At 42.0% G+C, this 24,655-nt stretch overlaps 5 protein-coding genes across 9 annotated transcripts; 1 reads left to right on the top strand and 4 right to left on the bottom strand.

Moving 5' to 3' along the window:
• Window positions 1-25: 25 nt before the first annotated feature.
• LOC129583300 (LIM domain-containing protein A-like) lies at window positions 26-4,483 on the bottom strand. 4 transcript variants are annotated; one of them, XM_055475062.1, is made up of 5 exons: window positions 4,294-4,483; window positions 4,068-4,124; window positions 1,133-2,668; window positions 833-1,066; window positions 26-549 (listed from the first exon to the last, which is right to left on the bottom strand). In XM_055475062.1, exons 3-5 carry the CDS (start codon window positions 2,582-2,584, stop codon window positions 439-441), a joined length of 1,797 nt encoding a protein of 598 aa, XP_055331037.1. In that variant the 5' UTR covers window positions 2,585-2,668; window positions 4,068-4,124; window positions 4,294-4,483; the 3' UTR covers window positions 26-438. The 4 variants fall into 4 exon arrangements, with proteins under 4 accessions (XP_055331037.1, XP_055331036.1, XP_055331038.1 ...); XM_055475061.1 differs by lacking the exon at window positions 4,294-4,483 and having other exon boundaries at window positions 4,068-4,285; XM_055475063.1 differs by lacking the exon at window positions 4,294-4,483 and having other exon boundaries at window positions 4,055-4,285.
• A 1,760-nt stretch (window positions 4,484-6,243) lies between these two features.
• On the top strand, window positions 6,244-6,912 carry LOC129583446 (zinc D-Ala-D-Ala carboxypeptidase-like). Its single transcript, XM_055475244.1, has one exon. It carries the CDS (start codon window positions 6,244-6,246, stop codon window positions 6,910-6,912), a length of 669 nt encoding a protein of 222 aa, XP_055331219.1.
• Window positions 6,913-7,222: 310 nt separating this feature from the next.
• LOC129583251 (meiosis regulator and mRNA stability factor 1-like) lies at window positions 7,223-15,153 on the bottom strand. 2 transcript variants are annotated; one of them, XM_055474978.1, is made up of 18 exons: window positions 14,908-15,153; window positions 13,940-14,183; window positions 13,405-13,640; window positions 13,228-13,345; window positions 12,982-13,157; window positions 12,726-12,907; window positions 11,779-12,407; window positions 11,582-11,721; window positions 11,341-11,516; window positions 11,197-11,277; window positions 11,002-11,137; window positions 10,754-10,938; window positions 10,531-10,691; window positions 10,278-10,474; window positions 9,946-10,189; window positions 8,895-9,136; window positions 8,595-8,822; window positions 7,223-8,205 (listed from the first exon to the last, which is right to left on the bottom strand). In XM_055474978.1, exons 2-18 carry the CDS (start codon window positions 14,115-14,117, stop codon window positions 7,570-7,572), a joined length of 3,945 nt encoding a protein of 1,314 aa, XP_055330953.1. In that variant the 5' UTR covers window positions 14,118-14,183; window positions 14,908-15,153; the 3' UTR covers window positions 7,223-7,569. The 2 variants fall into 2 exon arrangements, with proteins under 2 accessions (XP_055330953.1, XP_055330952.1); XM_055474977.1 differs by having other exon boundaries at window positions 13,940-14,193.
• A 671-nt stretch (window positions 15,154-15,824) lies between these two features.
• Window positions 15,825-16,801, bottom strand: LOC129583447 (transforming growth factor beta-1-induced transcript 1 protein-like). Its single transcript, XM_055475245.1, has 3 exons — window positions 16,403-16,801; window positions 16,078-16,308; window positions 15,825-15,938 (listed from the first exon to the last, which is right to left on the bottom strand). Exons 1-3 carry the CDS (start codon window positions 16,799-16,801, stop codon window positions 15,825-15,827), a joined length of 744 nt encoding a protein of 247 aa, XP_055331220.1.
• Window positions 16,802-18,198: 1,397 nt separating this feature from the next.
• Window positions 18,199-22,606, bottom strand: LOC129583267 (LIM and senescent cell antigen-like-containing domain protein 2). Its single transcript, XM_055475010.1, has 6 exons — window positions 22,227-22,606; window positions 21,918-22,089; window positions 20,110-20,216; window positions 19,429-20,001; window positions 18,976-19,209; window positions 18,199-18,672 (listed from the first exon to the last, which is right to left on the bottom strand). Exons 1-6 carry the CDS (start codon window positions 22,287-22,289, stop codon window positions 18,568-18,570), a joined length of 1,254 nt encoding a protein of 417 aa, XP_055330985.1. The 5' UTR covers window positions 22,290-22,606; the 3' UTR covers window positions 18,199-18,567.
• Between the last annotated feature and the right edge of the window lie 2,049 nt (window positions 22,607-24,655).

Consider the following 24,655-nt stretch of genomic DNA (forward strand, 5'->3'; position numbering starts at 1 on the left):
AAGTCTAACATTGTAAGATACGGTATGGTAGCACCTGATTTTGTTACTCACTTTTTCCCGCGAATAATTAAATGACAGACACTTTCTAATGTTAATGACAGACACTTTCTCGAAAAGCAAGCGCGATTAGTGTTAAATTGTACAAGTATTTTCACACTGCAGTGACTCCACCGACTAGCAGAGACCGACTTCCTTCGTATATTATGTACAACAATTAAGCAGAAACAACACCACGCAAGGAAGCATTTGGGAAAAAGCATTTCCGGTCACATAGCTGCACAGACACGACAGTTTTAATTTATTTTCGCTACATTTACCGTTATCTGGTGTTAAATTACAGTAATAACAGCTGTTACGAGGTAGCCCATCGGTTATTACCACAGGAAATTACTAATTAGACGTTGCTTTATCCTTGTAGTTAAACCTCTCGTCAGTGCTTCACATCACTTGGATGTGGGCTTCTTCGACGTCTTTTCGACAATAGGGTTTGCCTTCCACGTTAAAGTATTCCATGCCGGTTCCCATTGTATACAAAGCATCTCCGCAAACCTGCATAATAAAAACACTTACCTTAGATACGCATTAGTCATTACCAAATCTTTTACACAATTAGAATTTTTTGAAAATGTCTTATCCGGCATCGGGCTGGCAGCACACACAAAAATATTATCCTTAAGTTTTTTACACTTACGATAATTAATATCTGCGACACTAATACAGAATTCTATGTACTAGTAACTAGTAAGGTATTTGTGTACTTATATCTATACTTCTATGTAATTGTACACTGCTTTAAATTAATCCTGCATAGTTGCCGGTCTCTTTTTCTTACCGCGCACACAAAGCAGCTGGGATGATAGTACATTGACATGGCCTTCAGTTTGTCGCCTTCGATATAACCATTGCATGCTGCACAGTGAGGCGCAAATTTATCCCGATAGCAGTTATCGCACATTGGTCCGTCGTTCGGCAACTGGAAACTGCCGGTGATCCGGTTCTGGCATAAATGGCATTTAAAGCAGTCCACGTGCCAATCTCGTTGCAACGCTCCCACACTCACCGATTCCTGTAAAATTAATAAATTAAATATTTTACTGCAGTTAGATAACAAAATCATTATTTGCTGACTGACCTCCGTTAAATGGATATGCTTATTACAAGCGCAGCACGTTCCCGAATACACGCTATCGAAGCAGTTGCGATGGAAGTGCTTATCATGCAGCGCCAAATGCCGGTCATCATTGATGACCTCCGAACAGATAGCGCAATGCTTCTCATCCACATCATCCCGGACGTTAGTTTCCCGGTACCATGGTTGATGGAATTCCTGATGGAATCCTGGTGGGCGGTATTCTTCCACCGTGCGACCTATAAACATGTCGGCTGGGCAACCCACCGCTAGCGGCGGTTCCATTAGTGGCGGCGGCATGGCCATGCCGGAATCCGGTTCGGTCAGTGACCCTTGTCCGTGGTAACCGTCGGCCACACTGGACCGGCGGCGCTCCGTAATGTACTTTTCCGGAATATGATTATCCGGAGCCGGTTCCGACGCCAGCGTTGCGCTGGCCATAATAGCCTCGATGCCATGTAGACTGTCGCCGACACGCTCGTCATACTGTGGCCACTCGATGCGACCGTTGCCGTGCACGACAAAAGCGTCCTCTTGACCGAGCTCCACTGTGTGATGGAGCTGCTCCGCTGTTTCTTTATTCCAGGCAATCTGCCCGTCGTCTTTGACGTCGAACGTCATTTCGTGATCGGATCGAACCTGCGTTTCCGTTTCCGGTGCTTGGGCGTGGCCGCTGTATCCATCGGCGACACTTGAGCGGCGCCGCTCCTGTGACGCATGATGTTCATCATGGGCGTGGTCGGTCGATACTCCGACGACATCCTCAGATGGCGCGTGGTGCTCGGCGTTGGTGTGGTCATCGGATGACCCGGTGGCATCGCGGACAAAAGTCTCCACCGCTTCCACAATGTCGTTGATCCCGTCGCGGGCTGCAATGTACGCCGACTCGACTATCCCATGTTCGTTGGCAGCCGCTGGCTGATCGTCATTGCGGACGTGGGTGGTCTCATCCACGCGACTACTCCGTCGTGATGCCGGGTGCTCCTTGACCAGGCTTTCTCGGCGCGAGCCGGAATTCCCTGTAATAATTTCTTCATGATGGCTCTCGTGATTGCTCTCATGGTGACCTTTAGCTAGGCTTTCTCGGCGAGAACCAGCATGGTCTGTAACAACTTCTTCATGATGGCTTCCGTGACTGTCCTCATGGTGACCTTTAGCCAAACTTTCCCGGCGCGAACCGGAATGCGTTGTAACCTCTTCATGATGACTTTCATGACTTTCTTCGTGGTGGCCTTTGTCCGGTACGCTCGCACGACGTTCCTGGTGGTCGTTTACGCTTTCGCGTCTGGACGCTGGTTTGCTTCCTGAATGATGCTCGCTACCGGTTATCGTATCTCCGATGTCGCGCACGAAAGTCTTCACTGCATCCACAATTTCCTCCAAACCGTATTCCGGATGATGATCATGACCCGGCTCGTGTCCGTTAACGTTATGCTGCACGTCATGCTCGGCCATTCGGGTTGCTTTATAATAGAAGTTTAATAACTGCTAAAAAGTGTTGCCAAATGTCGTCTGTAATCGATCAGGTGTCGGCGCTATCTGAAAACGATATGAATGTATTGTAAACGGAACCGATCACGGAAAGATGTTAGCCAAAAACGGATCAATAATAACGAACGCGTGGTAACATATTATCGAGCTAGACGCGGTACACTAAATATAAAGTAAACATCGAACCAATGGAAATGGTTGTGTCTGCGGGATCATGTTTTAATGTGACAAGTCATTTGCATAACTGTCTATGTAGGCGTAGCGACAAGCATTTCGTGGCATTGATTAAACGATCATTCTGCCAAATCAGCAAACTCAGCATGTGCATCATATAAGGATGAGTCAAATGGTTCACATCCTGAACCTTCCTTAAGAAAATTTACTCCTAAAGGGATTTTTGTTACTTACGACGTAATTTCTCATAAACAATTAGATGCTTAACATTCATACCATTCATTAGTTAAAGTCGCTAAACACGTTTTTGGTTCAGTTAAGCGCGTCGTAATAATGCAGCAGCAGGGCATCAATTCTGCATTGATACCGAACTCAGATATAAGCGCAAAATAAATTTGCAATATGCACGTCTGATGGCTACTTTATGATTTAATCAAAAGCAAAATTTTACGTTTTTCAAAAACATATTCTTGTTCCGTCAGCACAAGCGGTTGTTTGTTGTAAACTTGTAATAGGTAATAAATAAATTTTTACGGGACTGCGTATTGCACAGAAAATTTATTAATGACAAATATTGAGGAATGATTACACAAGTTATTAGTAATCCGTTCTCTATCGCTGCTTCATGGTAATGACACCCATGGTCAACGTACTTTTCCACAAGAAATTCGACGTCAACACTAAATTTCAAGTGTTGGTTCCACGTGAGCAGTATTAACCATGCGAGATACAATGGCTTATGATGGTAGCAAAATACTAGAGTAGTAATCGCACTATATAGTTGCTAACGAATAACGATCCCGTGTGACAAATTGTCCCGAAACGCAACCAAAAGAATGACTCATATTCTCCAACAGCCAGCAGTACTTATAATTGAATTATGACACGCGCAACAAATTGCAGGCTATCCTAATACGAAATGCGTAATAAACTATTCACACAAGCGTCACAGTGCTGCAAAGAATAATTAATTGTAGCAGTTATTACAATTTGTAAATGTAATATGCAATGCTGTACAATACATATGGTAGCCCAATTACAAAATATCTACATATATTCATAATGTAATACACAAGTTGAATACTGACTCGTGGGTAGTATCAGCTGTCGATTTGCAATACAGGCACAATGATACACTCCCAAGTCCCAAGCAATATTAATTGTGCAGAAAAAGCTCACACAGTACCCAACAGAATATCGTAAGCTAATCAGTTTCATTTACAAAAAGCTCCAGTAGTGCTTACTACTTACAGCACTTACCATTAGTACTTACAGTTATTAACTTTAAAAGTTGCACCGGCTATTCATAAACTTTGGGAGGGTCAGGATTCTGGAATAAGTGGATGTAAGTAAACGTGGCAAATTCTTTGTTTAAAACGTTTTAATTAAAACAGTCCAGCCAAGTGTATCGGTATGTCGCAAAAGCATGCATTAAAATAACATCAGCATGGTCCAGCGTTACAGACGTCTGAGCGTAATAAATTGGCAAGTTTGCTTACGTTTTTCATACGTCGCATAAGAGCGGGTAAAAAGGTCTATAGAGAAATTTCTGCCGAGGTGTCGGTGTTTATTGAAGAGAACCTTATGAGTAAGCACGAAAGGAGTAAGGGACGGCTTTCTCCAACTGTTTATACAGCGGATATAGAAATGAATTTGTGTACAGTTGGATAAATTATATTTTGCGGCTTATACACGCCACAATAGTGTGCGGCTGTACCCGGAAAACGGATAAGCAGAAAATTGGATACTGTGCACTTATATCGATCTGGATGTTAGATGTTATTGGCAATCGTTAAAATGTATTGTCATCCTATCACGTGGCTTAGGATCGGCAGCATGGGCAACTCCAGGGGAAGAATTTTTTGCTGGCTCTTCTGAACTTGGTTGAAAAGGCAACTTTAACGCATTATATAAGGACGAAAATAGATTTGCATTGTAAACTTGCACTACTTGTTATTTTTTTGTTAAGTGCATGACCTTTTACGTGTGACGGTGCAACTGCATCGTTATACAAATTTCCGCTATTTATAAAACATTGTTTTGTACTGCGTTAGACTTCCCGGCGACGATTTCAGTAAACATCTGTATGTATGTATACGAGTATCAGCTTATAAAATATGGAAATTCAAATTCTTATGGTGTTGCACATTAAAAAAACTGAAAACAAGAAGCTTCTTTAAACTAATTTAGATAAATCCAACATAAATCAAATTTACATAAATCAAACAGCTCATCTGGCTGTTGCCATATTAGCCAAACGCGCGGGAACATACGTAGAGATACACATCTGCGACGGTTGTTGTTTCGCTGCCGTATTTTAATATTCATAGTTTTCCACAACTTCTATAATACTTTATGTCAGTTTTGCTGTACGTAGTCAGCTGCGTGCCCATTAGAACATAGTCAGCGTTTTGGCGATGTTGTATCCCATTACTTGCCAGTTCTTACATTATGGAATTTTTGCCGGTCATGATCCTGATCCTTCGCGCATAAATGTTTTGCTGTACCAAACTTGCCTGCATTACACTTCGGCGACATGCTCATATTATGCAAACATTCTCTCTTGTGTGTTTTCTATAGCCGTTGAAAAGGTAATTTTATTTTGGTTTCACGGTTTATAGTTTATGTTTACACGGCTTTGTTTGTGTTGGTACACAATCAAAAACGTTACATAACTTGCACAATTATAAATGTGTGTACCAATGTTATCCTGATAAGAAACCGAGCCGTGGTAGTTAACGTTAAGACAGCATGCAATATATGCATATTGCACATGCGATCTACTTGTGACTTATGAACCGTATTGCAAACCGCAGACAGCGCTATCCACGTTATATTTGTAATTAAGTTGTTAATTTTTATGCTAATAATTATGTACCTGCATACGAGTCGAGCGGTAATCGTCTTCCTTCATAAATTTTCTTCTAGACGATCACAGCCGCTAACATTTATCGTCAAAACTGCCTCTTCCTGACGCTAGATAGCGGTAAAGTTCAAATGTAAATAGGTAAAATTAGTGAAATACGTAATACATAAATTAATAGCGCTTTGTGGCGTAATTATGACTAACTGAAAGTCTAAACCGTAGCACAATATAAGCGAATAAGCAACAAAATATTTTACCGATAGATGGGCTGATACTCAGTTCTGATCACACCCTTGCTCAATCAGTCGCTACGATCGGATTTAACGACAAAGGATTGTTGTATATCTTTCTTCCGGAAATGTTTGGCGTTCCAATAACACTGCGATCTGAGCGCATTATGACATCGTCATGCTGAAACTATGGGATGCATTTAAACGTCCTATAAAAAGCTGTTTCATTGGACAGTCGACTTATGTAAAGATCGCGAGCATTTTATCTGGTGCAGAAACAACAACCCAACTGTGATTTTTTGAATTTACGTATAAATATTACGCTATCTGCATTCCCATTCGATGATTCGACTATGTTTCAGAACATAAAGCTTTTATTTTTCATCGCCGGTTTACTGCCAGCAGCAGTACTGTCAGCACAATGCTCGCAAAAGCTGCAAGTTGGTAGTAAAGGTGACTGCGTCAAGGAGGTCCAGCGTAAGGTGGGAACCAGTGCCGACGGGATTTTCGGGCAAAGTACACAAGCCGCAGTGAAAGCCTTCCAGCGCCGGCATGGCCTGGAAGCCGACGGGATCGTCGGTGCAAATACATGGGCGGTCATTTATGGAAGCAGCGGAAGCGGAACCGGAAGCGCTCCGGGAGGTTGTGGATGTGATGCCAACCGCGCCACACAGTGCACTTCCGGCGCCACACCGGGCGCAAAAAATCTGGCATCGTATTTGAAGAATAAATTTGGCGGTAGAACGGAAATCTTTAATTGCCGGAATGTCCGTGGAGGCAGCACGGTGTCGTTGCACGGTGAAGGTCGCGCGGTGGATTTCTACCCGAGTAACTTATCCAATGGACAAGCCGTTGTTAATCATTTGAAAAGCATTGCCTGTCAGAATGGAATACAGGAGGTAATTTTTAATCGTCAGATCTGGACGAAAGGGGGAACCCTCACCTACAAAGGGCTAAATCCGCACACGGATCATATCCATGTTGGATTAAACAAGTGCGGCGCGCAAAGTTTTAATTTGTAGTATTAAAACTACGATACTAGAATGTACTTAAATTTCTGTTTTCAGATAATGCAGTAGTTTCTTTGGGTCATGTTATTGATTTTAAGCAAAGTTTTATTTTGTTAGACATAACATTATCGGCATATTCGGTTGTGCCACATACATATGTGGCATATACTTTGACCAGGATTTATAATTTGTACGAGTTCTCCAATTTTGTAAAACGAATAAGTAATATTAACTATATACGAGTACAAGTGTTTGGCGCACTTTGAAATTTTAAGCAGTACATCGCGTAGACATTTCAACTGGCCGACAATGACATAACAAATTATGCATCGATTTAATAGAATACTACAGAAACAATACAACCACAAAAAACCATAGAGGAAGCACAATTACTTTGCCGAAAAAAATGTGTGACAATTATTACGAAAGACCCTTCCCAATAAAACCATTACAATCTACAACCATAAAACGTTAAAAAAGGGTTGGTACAGTGGATCGTACTATAATTACTGTCAGATACTGCCACTTTCACGTAGAAGAAAGAGAGCCTAAAAGTTCATGGAAAATTATGAAAAATTAATCAGTTCAAATCCACCAAAATATGATAACTGCAATAAAGAGGGAAACCAATACATAATAACCAAAAATATGCGATGCCGGATGTATGATCTATCCAAAATTCATAGCCAACCGCGTGGAGACTACCAATGGACGAGCCGGAACAGCAACAGGCACTTCCGCCGTCGACGCTTCTCGGTCACTGACAACCGGACTGGCGTCTTCCGATGCAGCTTCCTTTTCGGCAACAGAAGCCTTCGCCGCTTTTTTCTCCAGTTTTCGCTGGCGACGACGCTCCTTCTTAGCCAGTTTGGCGGCTGCTGTGTCGGATGCCGTCGAAGTCGACGCTTCCTGATCATTGGCACGTGTGCCAGCGTCTTCAGTCTTCCCCTCCTTGGTAGCAGCTTCCATAGCTCGTTTTCTTTCCAAATACTGTTGTTGACGAAGCTTGTTTGCCTGTTTGTGTGTGAGTTTGATGTTAGATGCCGTCGAAGCCGACGCTTCCTGGTCACTAACACCCGTGCTGTCATCTTCCGGTGCAGCATCCGTTTTGGCAGCAGCAGCCACCTCCGCAGCCTTTTTTTCCAGTTTTCGTTGGGCACGACGCTGATTCTTGGTTAGCTTAGTACTGGCTACTGCGTCGGATGCCGAAGATGACGGACCGGTAGAAGCAGGCGGGCTATCCACGGGGATAGGCTGGGCTGGCTTAATGCGCACACTCCAGTTTCCATTCGGCTGGACAAGAACCTAGGAATTCAAGTTTTGGACTGTTTTTGATTTTTTAGGTGTGGTTTTTTTTACTGTACTTTGCATTATGGTCTGAGTCTTCTGTGCCGGGTTTCCCATGTACACAAATAAGTACCGGTAGTAATTTCCATAATCGTTTAGTAAATTAGGCTTATTTTGATTTATCCGTTAGTGACATTAAAATTCTTAGGATAAATTAATCATGACCTATGATGTGCAATCCGAATGTGATGACACGCACTGGCCACTGACTGACTAAGATTTATAGGCAGTTATTAAACTGCAATTTTGCGCATTTCGTTGATGCGCCATTGATTATGTGCTACAAAATGTGTAGAGAGAACTAATTCATCAGGCCAGAAGTTAAAATTATGCTGCAGATACAATACCTGGAAAATATCGCTGAAGTTGAAAATGAGCTCATCCCAGCTCGCACATCCATAATCATCAAACATCAGCTTCTTTCCCGGTCGAAACGTCTCGCTAAAAATTTGACGGATTTCCTGAAGCCCGTATTCTTGCTTTCGTCCAGCAAGCGTTCGGCCAAACTCTTGGAAATCTTCGCGACGCTTCTCCAGTGTCAGCTGGATGAAACGATCTTGTCCAATCTTAATTACCTGTAAAAATGTGGACGATAAGAAAGAAGCCAGGATTTCAGTTACTAAAATAAAAAAAAATATTTCGCATACTTCCAAAATTTCCGGCAGCGTAGTAATTAAATCCACCAGCTTGGTCCATCCATATTTTCGCAGCGTTAGCTGCTTCTTGAACATTTGATGGTAACTTGCAGGAAAACGAATTAGATTCAGGCGATATTTAGGGGAGAAATTCAGTAAAGCGATCACTTCTGCAGTCAGAATATGCAGCGCCGTTCCCTTATTAACGACTGCTTCTGCCGTATCGCCAGCAACAGCGTGACCTTTCGGTCGGCCTGTAAGCGGACCATGGTTAGACGATTTAACCAAGTTAGATGATATTTGCTAGGCTGCTGCAGATACATCACCAATCCGATACACCTGTGTTTCCTGTGCCAGCCCAGCAAAAACTTAATTCATTAATACATGATACACAACCTGCAGAACTGCTGATGCAGCCCACTTACGAATACACCATAAAAATTTAGTACAAACAACGCGAGCGTAACAGAAAACATTTGGAATACATATGAAAACTCTCCACTTCCTACAAATATCCACACTTTCCTCAATTTTTGGACTGATGTGTGACTGTTTCTAAATATCAGTGATAAATTTAAAATAACAGAATGAATACGCGAACGAGAATTTCGCTTCCTCGAATTATAAAATAAAACGGCGTTGCACGTACTCGCACGGTCGATTAGTACCGGGTACGTGAAACAAACAAGGGATACAGCAAAACAGCCAGCAGACCAAACAGAAAGCAGCAAGCGCATCACGTGCACGCACTCATCACATTTTATGGCAAGAATTCCAGGGCAGGTGAAACAACAGGGTGCAAAAAAACTAGGATGAGCGTAAGCCACATAGCTACCATAAAAAAGCCATCACATAAACAGGGTAAATCTAAATAGTTCCAGGAAAATTGTCTATAAACTTGGTTAATTCGACTATCTCCTGACAATCTATAATAAACTAACTCATAAACAGTAAAATTACAAATCTAGTGAGCAGGGCTTGTCCGGATTATCACACAACAGATAAAAGTTCAAAGTAAGCCAAAAGGTTCGAACAATAAAACGACAAATAAACTAGAACGCACCCGTCACTTCTGGCGCCAAATAGGGAACATCTATTCCATCGAATAGGTCCTCTAAATGGCATACTCCATAGTTTTTGGCCGCAAAAGGCCGCCCCATCACGTCACGATAGCGTTCGGCAAAGTTAGCAGCTGTAATCGAGCTCGGCGGATATTTTTCCTGCACGAGGGCCAAATCCGCCTTGAAACGGCGCTTCTGGGCTTCGTGCGTCAGCGTCACAATACGAGAAGCTCCCAATCCCACCACCTACAGATAAATCACTTGAATGACTACAAATAACGAAAGGCAAAAAACTGCTTTATTTTCCCACTGATAACGCTAACTTTATACAAACCTGAATATCTTTCGTCACATCCTGCAATTCTCGCAGCAATACATCGTGGTCTATGTAGCGAGTACGGGACCCACTTCCCAGACCGATAAGAGCGTGATAGCGGTCCATGAACATCTGCACAGGATACGCAGCTCTATCGGTCGATGTCAAGATTCCCGCAACATCCTCAGCAAAGTCGTTGTCTTCAGTCGAACTGCCTGCCCAAACAATTACTCATAAACTTTTGAAAATATGTAACCGATTTGACTCTTACCATTTTCTACGCCGGTTCGTAAGATTAGTTTGCGCGATTCCAGTGCTTTTTGCTCAATGGAGACACCAGGAACGCTCAGCAATAGATGCTCCAAATAAACACCATCTTTCAAATCCTCCACCAAATGTTTCGGGTATAAAGCTTCGTAGCAGATCAAAAACCTGTCCCAAAATTGATACAACGATAAAGAAAAAAATATTCGGAAGAGGAAAACTTCACTTACGAGTTGATCGGCATAGCGTTGCCATGTTGCTTCAGTAGTTCGATAATATGGTCCTTGAAAATGGCCAAACCGAACGACGTGCGATACAAGCTGCTTGGATTATACTGCTTCTTTGGGAACGCTTTGTGTATATCCAAACCAGCACAATGAGTTTCACAGTAACCCTTTTCAAGGCGAGGCTTGCCCTACAAAACATCCAGCAAATAAATCAATACGCTCAATTACATTTCCCACCACGAAAGGCCAACCTCATTAGCAGCAGTCACTGCAATCAAAGCGATTCCGGCACCACGGAGGCGCACCCATTTTCTCCCATCATGCTCCAAATCTTCCACAATGCTGGACATTTTCCGAATCGTTCGCAAGTCCAAGATTACATCGTGCCTACAAGAATGATTCTAACACTGCGCAGTGCGACGACAGACCGGCAAAAAAGCGCTTACTCCAACTCAAAATATCTGACCAAATCCATATAAGCCATCTCGTCCTTTTTGTGGATTTTAAAAATCTCCACGATAGAGCGCCTGGACAAAAGTAAATTCTTATGAACATACAGCCACGTTTTAACGATTAGTTTCATCACTGACTGCACAATCTCCGGAACCGGTAGACTAGGATCGTCCAGAGATGCCGATAATCGTTTTCCACCAAAGACAGTATTGTTGGCGAAATTCAACAACTTTTCCACATTATCTTTGCCCAGCACAATAACATGCGCAAACGCCAAACCCAGCTGATCCAGGTAAACGGAAACGAAGGAAATCTACGGAGGAAACCCTTTGTATACGACAAACCAATACTAAGTACGATAACTCATGTCAAGCTTACAGGAACAACTGGTTCCAAAAGTTGCATCAACTTCGCGCACAGCACATCCCGATCCGTAATAACATCCAGATTAGTCACGTACACATCTGTTGCAGTCTTATCGGATGTATCCACCAGATGCTTCACAGGAGCGCTTTTAGCTATTAACAATTAGAACCCGTGAACCATGGGAAAACAAACTGAAAGCACTTTCCTACCTATGCTCAATTCCGGAACGGGAGCATTGTCTTTAGTGGTTTTTACAGAAACTTTTGGTGGGGTGGTTGGCGTTGACTCGACCTTGTTCGAATCCGACACCGCTAGATCTTTCAGTTCAGCCGCCAAACGCCGCTCCTGATCTTGCAAGATGAAACGCTGCATACCCGAGAGTTTATCCTTCTTCAAAACCGACGTTGGCACTGTCGGAGCAGCTGCGGTGCGCGCATCGAAAACAATACGCGGCGGTTTATGGGAATCATTACTCCCGTTGATGGAAGACTTGGCAGGCCGCGTGGTCGGTGGTAGCGGAGCGGGATCAACGGGCGCCGAATTCAAACCTGGCATTCCATCTGGAAGGATGGGAGCTTCGTACTGTATGGAAGAATCAGACGGAATAGACGGATAGGCGCTCAAACCAAATCGCGGTCGGCCTTTCGAAGGCAGGCATGGATCGGTGTAGGACGGATGCAGTGACGGCTGTACTGGTGGATAAACACGGCCAAATTCAGGAGGACGATAGGTCCGTACTTCCGAGGGGTATTCCTCTCTGTACAGAGACGAACCAGGTCGGTACGACGTCTGCAGTTTACCGCCACAACAATCCTCAAGATGCATTCCATGCTTCAACCTGCCAGAAACACCGAACGTACAATGCTAGGATCATAATAATGAATTTCGGTAACACTGTTATAATATTATTAGAAAAATATTTCTAGGAAGAGAAATACTCAGTAAATTTATTCAAGCTGCCTTTCAACGTGTACGGCGTCCAGAAAGCTTAAAAACAATCGAAGTTAATTGTTAGAACAATGGAATGAATTAAGTCACGCTTCAGCCATGACAAGGCAGTTACTGCGAAAACTGCAGTACGAATATTGACAATTTTGATATTTATAATATTATTACGAAAAGAAATACCAACTGTGCGTTTATTTTTCACTCATACCGCTTAGCATAGCTGATAGAGGAGCATGTGATAATGGCGTACGGGTTTAATCCATTCATCCTCAGATCAATATTTCCACCATAGCTGCTGGACAGGTTCTTCAGTCGCGTGAAAACCTGCTCATAAGTGCGCCCCGGTGGAATGCCTCGGATAATAACTTGTCTGTCTTCTTCCCTTTCCATCTAAAACATTAAGCGAAATTTAAACAAAGGCACGGTTCGAAAGTATGTTTCGCAATTGGATATCAATCGTGTACCGTTTGGGCTTGAATGGCAGGCGAAGCGCCTAACCCATTCAAGAACTGTTCCCATAAATAGTGCTCATGGGCATGCATCAACAATCCATGATTGACTTGAGGAGGATGTAAAAGGATAATGTACAGGCGATTTTTGCTGCGAAATTCGTCCAAGCAGTGTGCGAAATTTATGTCACCTGATAATTTGGACATAATGCAACTTAAAACTTAAGAAACCAATTAGAAAAATGACAAGAATACTCGTACCTGAAATCAGCACGATAACATCGGCTACATGAGCCCGAGAAACCCAGTCACGCATTTCCTGGATGAGCTGAAAATCGGCGCCGTTCTTAGCGCCAGATTCGCTGTTAGTGAGACGAATCTACAAAGCCATCTACATTGCATTTTCAGGGTTTGTTTAATATTATAGTGGTATCTTACATTGGCCTGCTCAAACTGACGGGAAAACAAGGGATTCATCATCTTCATTTTGACAATATCACAGCAACAGCGGAAAATCCCGTACGTCCGGCCCTGTCCTTCGCATAGCACTTCCCGGATCCTAGTGGCCACATCACGAGGCAGCACATTCGCAGGCAGGCGGCAGTTTTCAATGTCCCAAAAGATACCAACATTTGGAATGCGCTCGCCCGCATGGGAAGGTTGGGAAGTGCCGTCTGTGGGAAAACACGAAATTAGTGTTCACACCTTTGATCACAGTAAAAAATAATACCAACCTGCAAGTAATGGAATGCATAAACTTTAAAAAATGCTAGGTTTGAACGGGTAGCAATTACTGATCGAAACAAAATTATTAAATGTATTAAGATTTAACTACACCCAACACACGCCATATACGAACGTAAGTAATTGTACAGTAATACTGAAGTCTGAATAATCAAGTATATCTTTTCGCCTGTTGGATATTTTCACAAAACAATGCTCTTTCAGTCTTTCCTTACACACACACACACACCTGTGGCACCGTGCAAGCCGTTAATACTGGCAGAATTTCCGTTCGTTCCGTGATGCCCATTCACAATGGCGGGATTTGATGCAGCTGTAGCTTTAGGAAATCCACTGAAAAGGGTCGCATTCGGAGGACTTCCATTCGCACCGCTCTGACTGTGAAAACCGTTGCTCCGATGATTCATTATTCAAGGATATTACTTGATCCGATGCAGTTGTTATTAAAATAATGATGATTTCGCTGATTCGTGCTGGAAAAAACTGCAAATTGAATAATTTATAATAAAAAACGGGAAATACACATTTCTGACAGCACTAGCAGTTTCATACAGAAATGCAAGGAATGTCGTACAAAGTATAAAATTCAACGCAACTAAAAAGAAAAAAAAATCAGCAACATCAACCTTGTTACGACAAAGAGCCATCCGACAGAATGCCTAGTTGTCGACTGCTGGTTACAGAGACAAATTTATATTACAAAATTTCCGACTTTTCCTATTTTTACAGACTTAGACTTTCGAGGGAAGTACTGCACTATAATTACAGCAAGCAATACTAATTTTTATGATGGTTTCATGTGCGAACAACTTCAGTTAGGCAATTATTTGACACTTTGCTCGCGCATCAGTTTACATTCCGGATCTCCCATTCAAGTCCCAAGAGAACAATGCATTTCAACAAAATTCCGAGAACAAGCAGAAGTAAAAAATAAGAGAAAAGAGTTCGACAAGCACTAACGATGACGATAAACACCATACAGTCTTGCGAGGTTTCAAGATTAACGACGAAAAGCACAACCACAATTTATGATCCATGAAACACTGATTCCACCGATCCGGTTACAAGGATTATTATACAACATGCATTAATAAATTTTTCGAATATTAAATATGAACCACTTATGCCATCAACCAATGTACTCATTTCAAGGCTATAGTAACCTGAACACTGAACAGTACTGTCTGCCATACTTACAAGTTGCAAGGGACACCAATGGAATATGGCTGACTTTTTTAATTCCACGAGAACGGAGAACTTAATGTAGAACATGGAAAATAGACAAACACGAGTAAATGTCAGATATACGATACACTAAACGTTAATAAAATATGAATGATGAAAGTGGATAATGAATCCAGCAGCTGCGGATCTTAAAAGCAGGAAGCTGGAAAATGGATACCACGAACTTCCTCGAATAAATACTGAAGAAATTCTTCTTTTGGTTTGACCGTCGATGTGCTTTCTCTCCAGCTGACTGATAGCATCACGATTCACGAAAGTGCACGAATGCACGTCACATGTCAATTTCAATCCGGTATCGGTTCGGACCGACTTGCGGCCGTCCGATGTGTCAATTAATTCTTACAAGTTACCTATAATTGTATTAATTTTGTGAGGTATCGTACATTAGAGCGCTTTCCTTCTCCCGGTAGAATAAAAGAACCGACACATCCGACATCGTGCTGACATGGAGTTTTAATACTTAATAAATTCATAACAATTAACCAGACTGCAGTTTTAATACTTAATAAATTCATAACAATTAATCAGTATTAATTTTTTCTCTGGATTGAAAAACAATGGGGGCATGAATATAGAAGATAACTGCAGGATAATGCTCTTGATAAAATGGCGCTTTGGCACATAAACCGCGCGAGCATCACCATTTACTGCACTTTACCGGAAAGGCGAAAACACAACAAATACAAAAGAATCGATTCGCGAAAATTATAAAACACAACATAGACTAAATGACTAAATCTTATAATATATAGAGGGAATAATCTTCGAATGTGTGGATATTAGTATTATTGAATATCCTGCAAGCATCGAAAACCTGCCGGTATGTTTAAATATAGATGTTTCTAAACATAAATCGCTGTGCATCGCTATTACGCTGGGGCGTACACTGCAGTGGTCACATAATGAACATCTCGGGTACAGTAAGGTTTCCCTTCCACATTGAAGTAATCTTTACCGCCCTTATACAACGGTTCGTGACACACCTGAAGAAGAAAAAACGTGATCAATATTTCCACCGTTTGCCAATTTAACGGCATCAGTCTTTATCTTGGGCTTTGTGCTACAGATTAAAAGGTCACCAAAGTATACGAGTACTTGTGGTACTCCCACAGTCCCACCCACCTGACAGTCGAAGCAATCCGGATGGAAGAACATATTCATCGCTTTCAATTTATCCCCAAAAATCGCTTGATTGCATCCAGCGCAGCCGGGAGCAATACCGCGGTAGCAGTTGTCACACAGCGGCGCATCACCCGACCACTGAAATTCTCCCGTTATTTTATCTGGACATTGACCGCAGGTCAAGCAGCCGGTGTGCCAATCCCGACTGAGGGCGGATACCGTTAACGATGGCTAAATGTACACAAACCCAGTGAAAACGTATGTATCATCGCCATCCGTTAGATCATTTAACAGTACTAGTCAGTCACTTTACTTTCTGGAGTACCTGGGTTATACGGATGTTCTCTCCGCATCCGTGACACTGACCGGAATGGGCCGTGTCGAAGCAATTCCGATGAAAATGCCGCCCCACAGCTTGCACGCGTTCTTCGTCCGTGAGTGGTTCGACACAGACCGAACAGTCGTCGCCTTGGACACCGGTTCGAAAATTGTTCTTCCGGTAGGTCGGATGACCGATGTCGTTCCGCTCGCCTTGACAAGCTGCAAAGCCGGTCATTCCATTCGTGGCATTATGGTGGATGGTTCTGGTGCCCTCCCGGTAATCACGCACTTCCGTTAGACTTGGATTTCCGCGATCGTCGCGTACCATCGTTTCTGTGTGTTCCAGCTTGTCGCGCCCATCGTCCCGTGCGGATGTCGTAGTTTCGTGTCGTGCTGATGGCATTACAGCTTGTTACTCCAGTACAAATTTTAACAAACTGCAAGTAGTACTGTATTCTGTTGTACTTTGTAGTTTGTACTCTGTATTCTGTTGTACTCCGGTGTCCAAGGCCGGTATGAACTATGCGTACTCCGTATAGGACTGTGCAATTAAAATTCTAAAGCTGCCTGATTCTAAAGTTTCTAGCACTAATTCGATTAACTAGTACACTGAAAGTATATAAAGCATTGATTTGGGGGAAAACAGCAGAAATACATTAATAGAGCAGAAACAGGAAATCAAGATCACGATAAATTTGGAAAATTTGCCCAAAGGAGAAATCTCGTTTTAAGAGACAAAAGCTGTAGTCTGGCTCTTGCAGTTTTGCAGCCGACTGCTGCGCCCTGTGAATGCTAAACTGTCTCCCACTAATCGCCGTAGGAGACCTTAATTGTGGAAGCACCTAGTATCGAGGACTGCGGCTTGTCACGGTATTCATTCACTATATTGCGTCTCGATGGAAATTTAATGGAAAGGCAATTATCATCATAGTCTTATCAGAAAACTGGTCTGTGCTCAAAAATCGGATGCAGAATGTTTTGCACAACGTGCCGTACAATTATTAATGTGCACTGTGCATAATGGAGTTTAAGTAATAAATGGACGTGTTGCCCTTTGGCCCGCCAAGAACGCATTTATACGGATAAATTTATTAACAGCTGCAAGCGTACGAGTAAGCAAGCGAATTCTGCGCAAATGCAAGGTTTCTTAATTTCTTTCACTTTCAAGCGCGGTTGCATACTTAATATATATATATAGTCACTGAATTATGCGAAAGTTATCATTTGTTTCGAGCCGATGCTTCTGGTAATCGTCCGCATCAGCATTAATAGGATGCGTGGCTGTAGGATGGTTAGTGATCGGTTTTCGTGAAAGGAATGAACGGTGATAATTAGCGTTAGTTCTAATGAGCGGTGTGCTTTTCGTCTGGCCACCGATATTAATGTGCTGTCGAGATGGAGATTTATTAGTGGGCATATGGGTGGTCCGATGTTGATCCTTAATGTTGTTCCGAGTTTCGTGCTGCCTTCCGCAGCCCCAAATTATGGGAAAATAGTTGATACAGGGAACGTCAAGTCTGCAGTTTTCCCACCAGCCCTTCCCCTTCTTTTTAAGGAGGGGCGCTTCTGTTTGTGTGTGTGTTTGAGTGTTATTCATTTGAGCATTATAGCAATAATTATAAACGTGTTGTTCAACATCGGGATATGATGTGACTCCAGTTTTAATAATTCTTTTCACACGTGAGCTAGAGCGAGTATTAGTTGCATGATGTGTTGCCCTTTGGCTCGCCAAGAACGCATTCCTGCGTTTACTCAAAACTACACAACTATACTTACTTAAGCGTTTCAAATGAAATTACATTTAATTTGTTTATTGTTAAAAGTATACTCAGGTAAGGTAAGTAGTGAATAGCGCTGCTACAGATTGGTCTACATCTGACCGTCAAGATGCAATTCAAAACAACAACCTCCTCAAGACAGCCTTGAATCAAGTGTCACTGATCAAACCACCAAATTCCAACTAACAGACGTTTAATATTTAGTCACAAATTAATATGGTAGAACGAAACAAGAGACACCCAAAAACGCTATCAGATTTATTAAAATGCAGATAATATTGGTATTAGTAGTTTCGCGGGTCGGTAATGAATCCGCAGAAAGGGACTTGTTACGGTTGGACCACTAAAGGTTTTCGGTTATGGAAACAGAATGAAGGTCACTATTCCTGAATTAAGCCACTGTCTGAGCCACAGAATTGACATCGCGTGCGCAATACGGCCTTCCATCCACGTTAAAATATTCTTTTCCGCCTTTGTACAATGGCTCATGGCAAACCTATAAACAATGAACAATTTAATGGTGACCATTTTATTTTTCACTGTTAAACAAACGACACAAACTTAAAAAATTAAACAAACTTCCAAGTGCAAAAAGTGCGAATGATAAAGTATTAACTAGGCCTGCGTTATCTGTACATATACGAGTAAGTGTTTATCGTTTCACACTGGTGTATGGTAAACCTTTTCGAGAATTTACTTATGGTTTAGTTTAATATTTTTAAGCGATTGCTACTGCCGCATGCATAGTCATCTTCATGAAAAAGAAACTATAAGAAAGTGAACACATAATTATTTTTACCTGACAGTTGAAGCAATCCGGATGCCAGTACATATTCATTGCCTTCAGTTTGTCTCCCAAGATCGGCTCATTGCACGAAGCACAACCAGGTGCAATGCGTTCGCGATAACACTTTTCACACAGCGGCAGATCGTTGGCCCATTGAAACTGTCCAGTAATTTTGTTGTTGCAGTGTCCACAACTCAAGCAACCGGTATGCCAGTCGCGTCCCAAAACCGCCACGCTCACTGATGGCTAAAAACGAAAACAGATAAGTCAAATTTTGTATACTTCTATAGATAACCGTACCGTGCAGTGTACACAGATCATAGATGTATACATAAACTGCTCACACCAGTATGGTCATCAGTTACCAACACAGCGAAGCAGCGGGAAAAATACTGTACTGAAAATTTTAAATCAAAAAGAGAAGCGTGATTCGAAGACATTATATACAATATTTTCGCAGCTCACCTCGGTCAAGCGGAGCTTCTCACCGCATCCGTAGCATTCACCGGAATGCGCACTATCAAAGCAGTTGCGATGGAAATGTCGTCCCTTGGCGTGTACATGATCCCCATCGGCAATCGGCTCAATGCACACCGAGCAGTCATTCCCCTGGACATCGGTGCGCAGATTGCTCTGGCGATGGATCGGATGACCGATATCGTTGCGCTGACCCTGCTGGCCTGCCCGTTCACCCGGATAGTTCATCTCGCCTTCGCGGACGAACGTTCCCGTGTCGCCGCCATGGTGGATGGTGGTCGTCTGCTCGCGATAATCCCGCACCTCCTTCAAGTTGGGATTACCGGCGTCATCGCGCACCATGGTCTCCGTATGCCGGCTGCCATCGGGACGCTCTTCGCGCACCACCGTCTCGCTGACGCGCTCCCGCTCTAGATTATCCGCGTCCTTATGTTTCTTGTGACATTTGTTGCAGATTGGAACATCGTTGCGCATATGGAATTCCTTCGGCAGATCACCACCGCATTCGCCGCAGCGGAAACAGTTCTGATGGAACTGTTTACCCAACGCTTCGGTCACCGGCTGCAATACAGTAAAATTAACTAGGCCGTTACAAAAATTTTGCTAGGTACAGTAATTAATCAATTGCCGAACGTGAAGACAGTGCAGGAAAAACTGTCAAAACGTTACCTCGTCAAGACCGATTTTACGCCCGCAGCCAGCGCAGACGCCCTGGGAGGCGTTGTGAAAGCATTCTTCGTGGAATGAACGCCCATCGTCGGTCTTGATGCGTTTGTCTGGAAAAGATCAAAATTTTGAATGCAAAAGTGTTATCTGACAAAATGAGTGGAAATGGCTATATGTTTGCGTAAATTACATACAAGAAAGTTTTTCTACTTCCGATTTGCACCCATACATACTGGATTGCATCATGATGGATCCAAACATTTTAGAAGTACGCTTTTAATAAGTTTTGTAGATTTTGGTTAGTGTTTATTAGCGTTCTAAGCGATTGTCTGGGCCCGGCGGTCAAGGTTAAATGCATGCGATAACACTAGACATTTTATAATGTAAACGCATTTATGTAATAAGTTTACTATAAAATTGACTAAATCAACGAAGAAATATGCAGCACCAGCATGCAGTGCAGTATTTTCCGCTTGGATGCCGTTCTAGTCTACTGGAATGAGCAAGCCAGTAAACGACGGATAGACATATTCCGAGCAACAAATCATTTCATATCGAACAAAATTGATTGCTTCCGACAAAAATCGACACGCCAATAAACGGTTTATCGAATGTAAATACAATCGGAACCTTGTGTTCGCATGGGAAATTTATGCATTCACCCGAATTTACAGCAAATACTTAAAGAGTGAGAGGGCCTGATGAACCGGATGATCATAACTAGTGCGGTGTGAAGTTGCGAACGAAATGGATGCAAACTTCAGGTCCATGCAGGGCCCGTATGTGCCTGTATACTGAAAGCCTGTACCACACGAAACATTCTCTGATCGCAAAATTACTGTAAAATAATTAAAAAATCAGAAGAAAACGTGGCCGCAAATTTTTCACAGCAGAACAGCCAAATTAAAGGTGCAATGCCAGGATGTCAAGATGTACTGTAGAAAGGCCTGATAGTAAGTCAAAATACTTATGTATTTCAGCAAATCTCATTCGCGGATCATTCGGTATGCGGCGACGAGCCTTGCGACGTCGGCATGTTCATGTTGAACCATACACAGGTAAATGATGTTCAAAAAATTGTTGCAGTTTATTTTACGTCTGCAGTTGCTTCTTTAATTGAAAGACCTGAATGAGTACGTGCGTATGGAGCAATAAAGAACATCCATATTTTGTTATTGCTGTGCGCGTTTATGTCTACAATACAAACATACCGCTCTTACTCTACGTGCGGCAATTTTGTTGGCCTAAATGTTACCGCCAACCAGCTATATCCAGGGCTCAGAGAAAACATAAACAAAATCGCTAAACCGGTACCATCCCCGCTGCACCTGTATTTTGAGAAAAGGTCACAATAAACAAAAAAGACCGCCGGTGGCATTAAACACTCGAGGGGATTTCGAAAGTCTGCCTTTGTATATGTGAGCGTTTGTGTACCGTCCAATTTTGTGCTATGAACTTGGATTGTGTGAATAAAGTTTTATGTCGTAACAATAGAAGCAACAAGTTTGCAACGGAAACACTGCCTAGCTCGCATGAGCTTGTCATAAAAAAAGGGTGGATAAGGTGGAAAAAGTGAATAGGCACGCGCTCACTTTCGTTATTGCGATGATGAAAGATATTAAACTTTTATTACTTGTGCGTTGTGTATATTCATTTCTCTCGAAAATCTTAGAGTTTAGATACGTTCCTCTTACGATTTACCGTTAACTGGCTAGCTACAAAACCCCACTAAACTTTTAACATAAAGGATCCATAATCAATATCAGCTAGTGAGAGCGGTTGTTTTAAATTGGATAGCAATTTACACTTACCAAGGATACTGTCTCCACAAGCTGAACACTTCGGCGCTTTTTGCCGAATGAAGCAATCTTCACACCAGGGTTTGTCATCCACCGGACGGAAGTCGCCCTTGATTGGCTTATGACAATTGGTGCACACGAAGCAAGCGGCATGGTAATGCTTTTTCATCGCATCGATTTTAGGCTAGAAGAAAACAAAAGCCTTAGATGACGTATACATTATTTACAACCCGCCGAAATTGCCTGCATCTTTAAAGTTCTTGCTCATAGAAGGACCAATTAAGATAACTTGATCAATGCAAAAAAGAAAAAGTTGATTACCTCCTTATCGGAAATCTTGTTTCCGCATCCAGCGCACTTCTTTTTTCCTCCAAAAAGATCCATTTTTCCTGAATTATACTGCGACGAGCACAAAAATATAACGCAGACGATGCTATAAATGGGAAAAGTCAAGTCCAACAAGTAAACTTAAAGGTACCAGAATAACTCTGTCGTTGCTGTTGAACATCTGGGCAGCAGCAGACGCGCTTTGCCTGTTAGTTGAAAATGCCGACGCGCTGCAAAATGCGCCGCAATAAACGTTTAGCTGGAGGCAAAGTTCAGCCGGAGAATCACAAATTTTATAACAATCGAAAACCTGTTTTGTTATTACTTTTTTGACAAGTGCATATATGACTCTCCGGCTTTAAGGTATTTCGCTACAAACGAAGGTATGTGCTGATTATTGATTAGAGCTATTGACATAAGCAAAAAATGTCTCTTCTCAATTTTTGCCAGCCAAAAGCTGTAGCGGTGAAGTTCACACAAATCTAGACGGCTACAGAAAGTGTCGCACGGTTTTATACAGAGTACACTGTACTTGTGTACAATACACATCTGCGGACAACAGATACATACCACATACCTCACCAAAATACAATAGTTCTATAAAAATCACAAAGTTACGGTGTAATTGTAGTTTAAGGCTTTACGATAATTTTATTCGGACCAGTAAGTACTGCAGGCATGTGAGCACAGCGAAGAATTAATCAGTAAACTGAAACACTTTCGGACTCTTCTATGTGGTGATACTTGTCTCGTAATATTTCCTTGAAACACAGCAATATTTTTAAGTTAGCTTCTCTGGATTGCAATTACTAATAATACGGCCACAGCTTTAAGCAGGGACAATTATAGATAGTTGTTTGCTACCGCGTTTACGACTTACTCTTAATTAAGTGCATGGGATGCACAATCAGTTAAATTAAATTACAGATGCTCAAGAAAATGTGGCTGGGGCTTAACGTTTTCTCGATGAGGCACTTTTGGGATAGTGGTTGGTACGGTGCAGATTGGGCCTATTTATCCACCGGCACGATTGGCTGCAAAATCAACACAATGTAGAAACAAAACCGTCGCACGTGTTTCAAATATAAAAAAAATTATTTCAATTAATATAATTATAATCTAAATGATTCCACGTACTCTGAATGCCTATATCTAATCCTAAATATCTATATTGCATGAATTCAGTGAATGCGTACTGCACACAATGCCATGCATACCGGTAACATAGGGCTGCGCCTATTGTTTACGACAACGGGATATTAAACGATATAACAGCAACATCGTCATCTGAAGTAAAATTCTAAACCAGGAAAGTTCGCAGCAATGGTCTTAGGCATTAATTGTGCATAAACCGCAGAAAAAAAGTACATCGTCGGCGAAGCTTACAATTACAGCGCTTCAAGAAAACTGTCTCACTTTTGAAAGAAGAAAAAGAATTGTAAAAGAAATGGGATGAGCCCAATCCACATAATTATGTAGATCGGTATATGGATGTCAGGCAATATCTTGAGGCCGTGCCAATCATTTACGATTAGCATGTAACTTGCAAAGTCCCAAGCTTAATACGAGTAACGACGTATTCAGGAATTAATACTTACGAAATGTTTTACAATGAATGCTAAACAAGGTATGCAGTACGGATATGTACGTAGAATGTTTATCTTGCAGTTGATCTTAAAACTGCTATGAAGTAGACAAGAAAAAAACCCAAATAGGTTGAATATTAATTTTCTCCAAGTTCAGGAGCTAATTTTATAATTAGTAGGATGCACAATTACAGTACTAATATTATATATGCAGACATAAACGAACAGTAAATAAAAGTAACGAATAGAATTTAATAAAAAAAACGAATAGTAGTAAATAGTACAAATAATTTTTATTAATAATATAGATAGAAGTATTCTCTTGTACTCACTACTGGTACCCCACATAAGCTATAAACAGCTCAACACTTTATTTTGAATGTTTTTAGATTTGAATTAATTAATCTCCATTTTGCACCGGTCAGCTGTGCAGCATTAAAAAAACCAAAAATTAATGATTTGTTGGATATCGAATAGCCTCTAGATCTAAACCATACAATACAATACACCATACAATACATATTTATCTACATCCGTAACCACGTATACACGATTGATAATGTAGCCAATGTTTGGGCGAACGGCTGAACCGATTTCGACGCGGCCAAGTGCGTTAAATTCGTCTCAACGGCGCAAATGTTCTCACGCTATTGTGCCATCGATACGCCCCAAAAGGGAAAGAGTAGCCCCAAAAAACAAATTGTTGCCATGGGCCCCCATAGACATACATGGTAAATGCATTGTCTGTTCGCGGACCGTTCGGAAAGACCGAGACAGACCGCGGCCTTCGGCATCGGCACGTTACAAAGTATTGAATTTCAAGAAACATGTGCAAAC

The sequence above is a fragment of the Paramacrobiotus metropolitanus genome, unplaced genomic scaffold, assembly GCF_019649055.1.
Source record: "Paramacrobiotus metropolitanus isolate TYO unplaced genomic scaffold, Prichtersi_v1.0 Parri_scaffold0000010, whole genome shotgun sequence".
Taxonomy (NCBI): domain Eukaryota; kingdom Metazoa; phylum Tardigrada; class Eutardigrada; order Parachela; family Macrobiotidae; genus Paramacrobiotus; species Paramacrobiotus metropolitanus.

Coding starts and splice junctions, on each gene's coding strand:
- LOC129583267 (XM_055475010.1), bottom strand. CDS start 22,289: ATGGATCTTTTTGGAGGAAAAAAGAAGTGCGCTGGATGCGGAAACAAG. Junction 20,217..21,917: donor TTGTGGAGACAGTATCCTTG/GTAAGTGTAAAT, acceptor GATCTTTTCCAG/ACAAACGCATCAAGACCGAC. Junction 20,002..20,109: donor GTAAAATCGGTCTTGACGAG/GTAACGTTTTGA, acceptor ACTGTATTGCAG/CCGGTGACCGAAGCGTTGGG.
- LOC129583446 (XM_055475244.1), top strand. CDS start 6,244: ATGTTTCAGAACATAAAGCTTTTATTTTTCATCGCCGGTTTACTGCCA.
- LOC129583300 (XM_055475062.1), bottom strand. CDS start 2,584: ATGGCCGAGCATGACGTGCAGCATAACGTTAACGGACACGAGCCGGGT. Junction 1,067..1,132: donor AGCATATCCATTTAACGGAG/GTCAGTCAGCAA, acceptor TTAATTTTACAG/GAATCGGTGAGTGTGGGAGC. Junction 550..832: donor CCAGCTGCTTTGTGTGCGCG/GTAAGAAAAAGA, acceptor TTTATTATGCAG/GTTTGCGGAGATGCTTTGTA.
- LOC129583447 (XM_055475245.1), bottom strand. CDS start 16,801: ATGCCATCAGCACGACACGAAACTACGACATCCGCACGGGACGATGGG. Junction 16,309..16,402: donor AGAACATCCGTATAACCCAG/GTACTCCAGAAA, acceptor GTGTACATTTAG/CCATCGTTAACGGTATCCGC. Junction 15,939..16,077: donor CGGATTGCTTCGACTGTCAG/GTGGGTGGGACT, acceptor TTTCTTCTTCAG/GTGTGTCACGAACCGTTGTA.
- LOC129583251 (XM_055474978.1), bottom strand. CDS start 14,117: ATGAATCATCGGAGCAACGGTTTTCACAGTCAGAGCGGTGCGAATGGA. Junction 11,278..11,340: donor CCGGTTCCGGAGATTGTGCA/GTCAGTGATGAA, acceptor ACTTTTGTCCAG/GCGCTCTATCGTGGAGATTT. Junction 10,190..10,277: donor ATGTGACGAAAGATATTCAG/GTTTGTATAAAG, acceptor ATTTATCTGTAG/GTGGTGGGATTGGGAGCTTC.